This window comes from Aedes albopictus, chromosome 2 (genome assembly GCF_035046485.1).
Source record: "Aedes albopictus strain Foshan chromosome 2, AalbF5, whole genome shotgun sequence".
NCBI lineage: Eukaryota > Metazoa > Arthropoda > Insecta > Diptera > Culicidae > Aedes > Aedes albopictus.
In genome coordinates, this window is record NC_085137.1 from 83,054,585 (window position 1) to 83,065,708 (window position 11,124).

The following is an 11,124-nucleotide window of genomic DNA, read 5'->3' on the forward strand; positions in this document are numbered from 1 at the left end:
CTACAGGTGTTCTTTGCATGGTTGATCGATTTAGTTTGGGGATTTGACAGTAATAGCCGATAAGATTTTTTGGGACTATACCTGCGTTAGACCGTCTAGGTCGTTGCAGGGATTCTTCCATATAAACTGGAAGCTTGGTTTCGAAGGACCAAAATGTTTACAACAACGATATTGATCAGATGATCGTACTTGCCGGGAATATTGGCCGTCAGCAACCAGGGATGTCGCCACGGGATCGGAAGTCGTACCTGCCGGGGGAGACGGGCCGTCAGCAACCAGGGATGTCGCCACGGGATCGGGAGTCGTACCTGCCGGGGGAGACGGGTCGTCAGCAACCAGGGATGTCGCCACGGGATCGGGAGTCGTACCTGCCGGGGGAGACGGGCCGTCAGCAACCAGGGATGTCGCCACGGGATCGGGAGTCGTACCTGCCGGGGGAGACGGGCCGTCAGCAACCAGGGATGTCGCCACGGGATCGGGAGTCGTACCTGCCGGGGGAGACGGGTCGTCAGCAACCAGGGATGTCGCCACGGGATCGGGAGTCGTACCTGCCGGGGGAGACGGGCCGTCAGCAACCAGGGATGTCGCCACGGGATCGGGAGTCGTACCTGCCGGGGGAGACGGGCCGTCAGCAACCAGGGATGTCGCCACGGGATCGGGAGTCGTACCTGCCGGGGGAGACGGGCCGTCAGCAACCAGGGATGTCGCCACGGGATCGGGAGTCGTACCTGCCGGGGGAGACGGGCCGTCAGCAACCAGGGATGTCGCCACGGGATCGGGAGTCGTACCTGCCGGGGGAGACGGGCCGTCAGCAACCAGGGATGTCGCCACGGGATCGGTTTCGTTCTTGCCGGGGAAGACGGTCCGTAATCTTGCAGGTTAAGGGTTTGATGGTTTCGTTTTCGGGGACAAATGTTCGGGTAAGGTTTATTCTTATTCAGGTTTGGGATAGTTTCTCTAGCTTCTGTTTCTTGTGAAAGTTTTTGAAGTTATGACGGTTTTCGCATCGCCACCTACGTTTTTTTATCGTTACATCATAACCTCGTTGCTATCCGCAACAACCATTTTTTTTTTCTTTTTTGCCATCATACAAATATGTAAACAAAACCATTTACGATTTCCGACATTAAGATTTGACTATTAAAAGTGCAGTAACAATCATATGCGACTGTAAAATGAATATACGATTTCTACGATTTCATTCACTTCGTATACGACGCAAGTGTGACGCAAACGATCAATATAGAACATTGTTATAGTTGTATACGAGTTCACCGATTTTCATCATACCTTTAGGTAGAAAGCTTTAGCAGATTCATATACGATGTGAAGCGACGATTTCCACGATTCAAAGAAATCATAAATACGATGCTAGCGAACTTGCAGCTTGACTCTAAGAATGTATGTTTTTTTCACGATTCCATCCGATTATGTGCGATCCTACCGATAGTATCTCGCACCTTTTATGATCGGAGACGACTATATGAAACAAAATCGCAATTGAAATTTAATTTGGCATGAAATGCGATTTCACGCAATCATTGTCAACTAATATACATATTATTATACAATTCTGATTCAATATATGAAAATATACGATTTTTTCCACACAATGATTTACGATATGTGGTTGGCTCTTAAGAGTTTTCTCCTAATAGTAAGCCCAGCTGAATGCCAATATGAATCCGTGGGATGATGCCTACAGGATCGTGATGGCCAAGAAAAGAGGTGCTCATACAGAGCTGTCTCCAGAGATGTTGTAGCGGATCATCAAGGGGCTTTTTCTGCGTCATGATCCCAGTCTTTGGCCTTCTTTCGTAGGACAGCTGAGGACTGGGGTTGGCGGAGATAGCAAAATCCCTAGGTCTGGATAAAGTTCTGAGCATGGTCTTGAAAGCAGCTATTGCAGAGGTTCATGATGATCAGATCTGGTATGCAGATATGCCTGGACGAAGGAGTTTTCCAAGATGTTTGGAAACGGCAGAGCCTGGTTCTATTGTCAGAGGCGGGGAAATCCCCCGGAGATACGTCAGCATATAAACTAATATGCGGGGAAAGTGTTCGAAAAGATTATCCTGAGCAGCTCTCGAGCAACCAGTTCGGCTTCCGGAAGAAGAGGTCGACTGTAGACGCTATCTTGTCGATTACAAAGATCGCCAAGATAACGCTCAAGCGTAATAAGAAGGGTCAACTGTGCAGTAGTGACTCTGGATGTAAAGAATGCGTTCAACAGCGCCAGTTGGCCGGCTATTGCCGATACGTTCCTGCGTCTGGGGATACCCGGGTACATAACCGTATAAGATCCTCGGAAGTTACTATCAGAATTAAGTACTAGTTTACGGGTCGGAAGTGCTTTCACATAGCCTCAGGAGTCCAGCAAGATTCCATCCTGCGTCCGGTGATGTGGAATGTCACCATGTACGACAAGGTGTCGAGGTTAAAGTTCCCGGTAGGAGTGGCAATCGTCGGCTTTGCTGATGAAATTACACTGGAGGTCTACGGTGAAGCGATCGAAGAATTGAAATTGAGTGATTTATGATAGGTACGATATGTCCCATACAAGTCACCCTTCAAAAGTTGCTTGCAAGTTTACATACTACCATAAAATGCTTAAATCTATCAAATTTCATTCGATAAAACGAAATATTTTGCATGAGTCGTTAATTTAGATGTTAATTGACCAATTTACCTTTTGATTGCTTAAAAAAACTATTTCCATACTTAATGGATTGCAGTAAAAAAATACCAAAATCGCATATTTTGCCCTATAAATTGAAGTATACATAGCTCAGAATTGTGACGTGCTGGAGCAAATCTGAGCCCGGGTTCGGACTTAGCGACCCAAAATCTGTCAGAGACACATAAGTTTGCTCTTGAGACAAAAAAAATGGTGCGCTGTGTTATGCCTGTAAGAGAGTCTCCACAGCTATAGTGGCTCTGTCGCGGATGATGTCCAATAGCTCTGCGGTGTATGTTAGTAAAACTCCTGTCCCAGCACAAGCACAGCAAGATCACACCTATAAATGCGACTGATGGTCTTGCTCTCGCTCGTAAAATCATAACTTGATAAGACATAGTGCACTCCGTTCTAAAACATGGTTTGACTTTGGAGTGGCACGGCACCGAATGAGAATTCCTTCGCTTGAACTCGTTTGTTCCGGTCCGGGTCCGGTGTCAACAATAATATGTGGGTGAGAATTGTTTCACGCCACTCTCCGATGTTCGTACCGCCATCTGAAAGCACGTCTCGTCACGTTTCTCCGTGAAAGCTTGACGGTGTGTCGACAACCGGCAACCAGCGCCAGCGGCTGCGTCCACTATCCATGTTCCGAGAAGCCATAAATCTTCGCTCCGGGCTGGCTGATGGCTGCTGGCAGTAGCAGAATCAGCTCGCCATTACCATATAAATATGGTAATAAGTGTTTTCACAAACACACGCACGCCCAAACACCCGCCCGACGAGGTTAGGATCCGAAAATCCCCAGGCACCCTCGCTCTCTGGAAGGAAAATGGGCAAATGGTCATTCCGTTCCGATATGGCAAAATATTAGCCTTTCCGGTTTCCGAACAAGATGGTTCGCTTCATGATGGTGTGTAGAGGCGGTAGCAGCAGCATCAGCACCGGCAATAAGGGGCTGTCCATAAACCACGTGGTCATGAGGGGGGGGGGGGGGTTCGGCCAATGACCATTTTGTATGGACAAATAACAATTTTTGTATGGACTAATGACCACGCGGGGGGGGGGGGGGGTTGAAAAGTCCCAAAAAAATGACCACGTGGTTTATGGACAGCCCCATAACACTACCTCCATCTACTTCAATGAAATATGGACGGATAGCAACGGGTCATAACAGCGCACGGTTTTGTGGCCGCAGGCAGATCCTTCGGGTGTGATGAATGTGGCCATTACCTACTGGTAGTAGCTATGCATGTGGAACGAACGGGATTGATTCGGAGGGAGGGTTTTACGGATGACAGCGAAAACAGTTTTCCGATGGGATTATGTGTTGTTTTACGAGGGATTCTAATTTGATTGAATTAGCCGGGATCCGGAAACATTTGGTCACATTTGAATTTGAAACATTTGTAGAAGGATGTGTGGTGAATGAACAGCTCATTGAACATTGCTGCCGGATTCTTAGATAATTTTGAGACTGATCCCTCACTTCCACGGTATTTGAATAAGCAGTGCAACAGACTGTATTAAGCATTTGAACTGCTTGCTGCCCTACATAAGCACTAAGCAGTTCGAATGCATACTTACCTTGCCTTACCGGTCAGACTAAGGCATGGGTGCTCTCTGTTGTAGGTAGGAGTCGTCACCATCGCACTCGGTCCATGGCTGTGTGTCTTCAATTACGCACTCTGCGTAGAGTCCGCAAGACGTCCTACACTTGATCGACCCACCTAGCTTGCTGTGCACCACGTCTTTTTATACCGGTCGGATGACTCTCGAGAACCATTTTAGTCGGGTTGCTAACCGGCATCCTGATGACGTGACCCGCCCACCGTAGCCTCCCGATTTCAGCGATGTGGATGATGGTTGGTTCTCTCAGCAGCTGATGCAGCTCGTGGTTCATTCGCCTTCTCCAATTCTCGTCTTCGACCAAAACAACAACAGGCGCGGGTAGAGGAAGAAGCGGCTAGGCAAAAGCCAAGCCCTCGTCAGTGGAAGGCATCAAACTGAGCATCATAATTTAACGACGAGGTACATATTTTGAAAGGCCCTCCGCCTACTCGGTTTAAGCGGAAACGAGCTGGAAGCGGGGCTCTCACATGCGTGCGATGTGACCATGCCTAGGCAAACCCTCCCTAGCAATGGGAGACCGCTGGCTTACTGGTGGGCTGAAGCAATTGTGGACCTGCGTCGCACGAACTGAAGAAGAGCGAAACGAACGGCGGGTGCTGAAGGCTGAGATATAGGCAAGCAAAAAGGCCTGCTTTGGGGGTCTCTGTCAGAGTGCCAACGTAAATCCGTGGGGTTATGCCTACAGGATCGAGATGGTCCAGACGAGAGGTGTTATGGCTCCTACAGAGCAGTTTCCAGGGATGTTGGAGGGGTTCTTTACACGTCATGGACTTAGTCCTTGGCCTGCTTTCGTAGGACAGCTGGGAACTGGGGCTGACGATAAGGAGAGGGTAATCGATTAGGAACTTGCGGGGATTGCAAAATCCCTCAGCATAAGTAAGGCCAGGCCAGATCGAGTTTCGAACCTGACCTTAAAAATAACTATTGCAGAGGCTCTCGAGATGATCAGGTCTGTTACGCAGGAATGCCTGGACTGGAGAAAGGAGTTTTTCCAGAGGATAAGAATCCCGATCAGAAAGGCATAACAAAAATATAACATTATTATATCAACGGTTGATATCTATACATATCAAGGTTTGTTATATTTAGATATATTTGTTGGAATCGGTACGAAAACTAGTTTGTATTATTTCAAGGTTCTAACAAAGTCAGTTACAATAAATGAATATGTGATTTGATCATCATTACACCAGCATCTAACAAACTCAGTAATCATTTTTAAAATGGAATGTTTAACTAATCAATAATCTACCGCTGTATGGCGCCATTGTGTTTAAATAATACACAATTGTTGATATCCTTTATTTTATGAACTACCAAAAAAGCTCACGTCTTCATCAAATTTGTACAGATAGCTTATGACTTTGGAAGGTGGAAAATGAGGTAAGCAACTCCACCATTACGTGATGATATTGGGTAATTTTAAATGTTTCTTATCATGATCCAGGTCACCTGCACAGTTCGTATGTTCAGCAAAGTTGTTAATGATTCTTGAAATTCTCAAATGGTGTAAAATTGTATGCACAATTTCACTACTACGAACTAATTGATGTGTTAAATCTCATTATTCTGCTGTCCTAGGAAGTTCGAATCATCACTCATCAGCGAAGTTGTCGAGAAGTATTGGCTCTCAAGTGGAAAATGTTATATGTAATTGAACCGCGGCGTTTACATTTGTTTACAGGATTTTGTTCATGTCTTACAGGTCGTCTATTTATTATGGATGGTCACGGAGTTCTTTCAGGGAATAATTCTAGAGATATTAAAAGTATTTCTCTTACTGATGATTCTCCTGTCAAATATTGAAATATTTCTCCAAAAGTTCTTAAAAAGATTTCCCCTAGAGTTCCTCTAGAAATTGTGGCTGGAGAGTTCTTCAGCAACTTCTCCAAGGATTTCTTAAGAAAGGCTTCCGATGATTCCTACAAAAAATACTCTAAAGATTCCTACGGTAATACCTCCAGAGATTTTTTCCAATAATTTTCAAAGGATTCCTCCAGGAATTTCTGCAAAAAATGCATAAGAAATTCCTCCACGTATTCTTCCGGGTAATCCTCTAAGGAATTCTTCAACAATTCCTCCATGATTTTTTCCATGACCTCTTTGAATTATTCAAAGAACTTTGCCCCAAGGCTTTGTTGAAAGATTATTTCATATACATGTTGAGTTCCGAAGTAAACCACTCCTATGAATTATCATCTCTGATCATAGAACACGAAAACACCTTCCAATTCACCAATTATATTTCTCCGACCAGATCACCGCCTTTGATCTGTTGGAGCTCGCAACTTAAACTACAAATATGAATTCAATTGTACAGTATACAGATCATTCGTGATAGGAATTTTTCGCAAGGTTTAACTTGTTTAAAATGCAACATACATTTCTTCCCTTGAGAATTTCTTCGGAGAATCAAAAAGGGAGGTTCTTTAAGACATTCTTAGCAAATTACTTCAGCCTATGCATCACAAATTCCTTAAAGGAATCTCCAAAAGGGAAAATCCGTCAGAAATTCTGAAGGATCTCAGTAATTAATTAAGTTCTAGTTATTTATTTATTTATTTATTTATTTATTTATCTTTATTAAAGAGATTTTCAGCCGACGGCTGGTTCATCTGTGTAATTTCAAGTTTTAAAGTTAAACTTTTCAATCCAATTCCATTTTTTTCGAAATTTCTTAGTATGTGGTCACGCAGTCTCTGTTGTGAATATCACTACAATTAACTACCGTTTTTTTCTGCATAGATAAGCTGTGTAATATATATCTGTGTATGCATATCTGCCGATCGAAATAGTTATGTACTACCAAATCAAGTGTAGTTGTTTCATTAGAGTAAATAAAATGTTCAGTTCAATTGCGAAACGACGTGTTTTGATATCCTTTTGGATTTCCTGAACGCTTTGTGTTCGAAAACAAATTACTTCAAGTATTTATCGACAGGTTTCTTTACAAATTTTATCGACAATTACACCAACGACTCATTAAGGAAATGCTTTTTTCTATCCTTTTAAAAGTTCATTCAAAAATTCCTCCAACGGAATGTTCCTGCAAGAATTTGCGGTGGATATTCCTACCGAAACATTCACCACTTAAGCGCCTTAATACTACTGAACAACTTTGCAGAAGGAATATCATTGAATGATAATGAAATAAAACATGCAAAAAAAAGCTTTAAACATTTAAATAAACGCTGGCGCAACTAGTGCTTAGTTCCACACTTTTCACTATTTGAAAGTCATTAGCTATCTGTTCAACTTAGTTAATAACACGAAGGTATAATTGATATCAACTGTATTAAGAACAGTTTCATGTGACGTCCATTTGCATTCGTACAGCGATGTGGGCTCCAGCTCCGAAGTAGTGAACGTTGGCTCTAGTGCACAACAAGCGCGCACGACATTGAAGCTGAGGGACTAAATGGGCTGTAGTAACGTGCATGGTAACGTCATAACTGGGTATGGTTACGTCATACCTTCCCTCTCCGGTATGTTGGATCAGCGAGTCTATTTATAGTGGAGCTACCAATATGAAGAACCATTTCAGCATATATTGCCCCTCACTTCAAGTGCTGCGATGGCCTCACTGTTAAAAGCGACGACCTCCTGTTCTAGGTTTTAGCCGTCCTAGGTTCAAATCCCCTACATAAAGTATACTATGTGGAGAAGTTTTTTTATGCCAGTAGATGCCTGCGGTATATAATTCGTGCATGGTGGCCTCACAATTGGATCTCCAACGTGGAACTCCATCGTCGATGTCGTCAAAAGCAGTGCGACAGAGTTTTGGGAGTATAAGTGGAGGTGGGTCGGCCACACTCTACGCAGGGACGGAAACGAAATCTGCAAGCAAGCGTTAGATTGGAACCCAGCAGAACATCGCAGCAGAAGCAGATCGAGAGGCTCATGGCGGTGCAGCCTCAACAACGAAATCAAGCGAGTCGACAGAAATTTGACCTGGCCATAGGTCAAGGCGATGGGTGGCAATCGCCCAGGATGGAAATCTTTCAATTCGGCCCTCTGCACCATCGTGGGTGCCCAGGGCTAAAGGGTTGCGAAGACCGCCGTATAGCGCTCCAGTGTAAGATAAAGAGGATTCGCTACTACATATGTAGTAGCAACTCTGGAACATGTTCAAAACCGCCAGTTTAGCGCATGTTTCCGATGCCTTCCTCCTTATGAGAATTTCCGATTACCTGTACAATATTCTCGGAAGTTACTTTAATAATCGAATACAAAGTGCGTTTACATAACCTCAGGAGCCAGTCCCGCAAGGTTCCATCCTGGGTCCGGTGTTATGGAATGTCATGTGCGACGAGGCGTTGATGTTTAAGCTCCCGGTGGTAGTGGCAGTTGTTGGCTTCGCTCACGGTATTACTCTGGAGGTCTATGGTGCATCGATCGAAGAAGTGGAATAGACTGCTTCTCACATAATCACAGTTGTGGAGGAGTAAATGAGCTCCAGGAAACTGGAATCGGCTCACCACAAAACTGAGGTGGGTTCTTGTGAACAACTGTATGTCGAAGCAAGCTCATCTCAGTTTAAAAAATATGTATCATCGTAAGTTTGTTGTCTGGTAACAAAAACATGTTCTCTTTATTTTCAACTCTCACAACTGCTCTAATTGCCGGGGCCCGTAGCGTAGTGGCTACACGTTCACTTCATTAGTGGATGGTCATGGGTTCGATCCCAGCTCCGGTACTTGCAACTTTTCGTCAGTTGCTCTTCCCCCGAATGCGGATGACACCTGACCCTCTTCTGAGCATATGCTCTAACGGACCCGGAAACTTGGATATCGGCTAATGGCAACTCATAATGGACCCCCAATCGGACTGGAAATGGAACAAGAGCAATACAGCGACATCGTGCTCATCATTCTACCATGGACAGGATGGAAAAGTGACAGCAGCGCGCAAAGGCTACCAGTTCGAATTAGAACTAGTGGAATTAGGATAGAATACACTTAGGCGCTGTACAATGTGTAGTGCCCTAGTGGACAATAGAGCTGTAAATTAGGTTTAAGTGATTGAAGAACAAAACACTGCTCTAATTTGTGTCTAGTGTTCTCCCTATCTATACATTACGTTCGTACTTATTCTAATGTAACAACCCATTCGCAGAAACCACAGTTTGAATCAGGGTCAAGTGATTTTTTTTAATCTTGTCATCTGGTTCTTTCATCTAAGACCAGAATAGGTTTCGGTAAAACCCCGTAGAGTGTATCCTTTCTCCACTAACATAATGCAGTTATATTCGGAAAATGGAACACAAGTCGGAAGCGATGAGTTCACCATTTATGTCTCTGATTGAAACATCGCCCAAAAGCATTCCCAATCAATTTTCTCTAATTCCCCTCCGTAGCCTATAATCGCTTGTTACGTAAACTCACCTTTCCACGATCCCGTTCATGGGGAAACGAAAATGATGTAACATTTCTGCCGGTTCGCTCAATCAATAAATCATTTGTTGGCGGCTGGGCACAACCTACCGGCGGCAGCGTTGCTTCCGAACTGAAACCATCCATCATGAGGTCCTCTCCCATATCATTGCCACCATAGACCAACCAACGCAACGTAGTCGACGGAGTCGTCGTCGGTGACAGCAACCAACTAACTATGCGACGATGGGTTCCGCCTAAATGGTTATCTGTCGAGTGTGGTCCAAATGGAACGAATATTGATAACCTGCACACTCCCCGTTCGTTCATACACGGGCTGCAACCTCCCGGCAACGATGTGCTTATGATGACTATGATGATGCTGATGATATTTGATTTCTAAATTGATACACTCTCATCGGATCGGAAGACGGAAGAAATCATAATGCCAGGACAGGGTTTCATTTTCGCCCTTTCCCTCCGAAGGAAAGGGGGGGGGGGGGGGAGTGGGGATCAACCCGACTGCCAGCGTCACTCCGGATACCGTCAATCGTAGGGAAATTGGTTATTCGGGTGAATATAAAGGCTGCTAATTTGGATTTCTGAAGGAAGTAACCCAAACTTGAACTACTTCGCTAGAAATGAACAGAAATGGTATTTTGTTATGTTTTCAGAAAACTGATCAATTTGCTCCCGGTTCACGGTACCTACTCTCAACAATCGGCTTCATCCCCGGGTCGGGGCCCGGGTGCGCATCCGGATGTCAGAGTCGGTCCCCGGTGGTCTGATGAAATGAAACGCCCATCACGCAACTCGAGGGAAAATTCCACATCCGCAATCAACAACTCCACAACGCAAACCAACGGTCCATCCCAGCCCAGCTCGCGCAAGAACCGGAACAGCAGATCAAACCCCGATGGCGGGTGATTAACGAATCAGCTTCATATCCGCGCGCCCCGGCTTCGAGTATGTGTGTATGAGCTATAACTTACCCTTCCACCTACCTAGGTATATGCTCTCATTCGAGTTCGATGTGGATATGGATGGCATCGTCATCGTTGCGCGATACGGAGTCATACAGCTGGAAAGGTACGTGATACGGTAATTTCATTACTCCAGACCGTGACGACAAAATTCAATCATGGCAGTGAGCGGCGGTGATGATGGTTCGGTTGTAAGCATCTTTGCGTTGATTTCCCGGGATGATCGGTCCGAAGGTATCCGGGACACGGACCCATCGATGATTGCTGTTAGAGGCGTCATACGTAAATGATGAATTGTGGATGTCATATTCCATACAGTTATAGCGTTGGGCACAAATAACTGAAAAACTCGTATAATGTTTGGGACGTAATTTATTAATACTAACGATATGTATTCAGTTTACTACTATCAGTCCTGGGGACCTACGGTGGTGCAGAGGGCTGAATTGAAAGAACTCCA

General features: G+C 44.8%; 1 protein-coding gene across 1 annotated transcript; it reads left to right on the forward strand.

The window, feature by feature from the left end:
• The first annotated feature begins 221 nt into the window (after positions 1-221).
• Positions 222-10,608, forward strand: LOC115266779 (spermidine/spermine N(1)-acetyltransferase-like protein 1). Its single transcript, XM_029873351.2, has 2 exons — positions 222-838; positions 10,356-10,608. Exons 1-2 carry the CDS (start codon positions 222-224, stop codon positions 10,606-10,608), a joined length of 870 nt encoding a protein of 289 aa, XP_029729211.2.
• Positions 10,609-11,124: the final 516 nt, after the last annotated feature.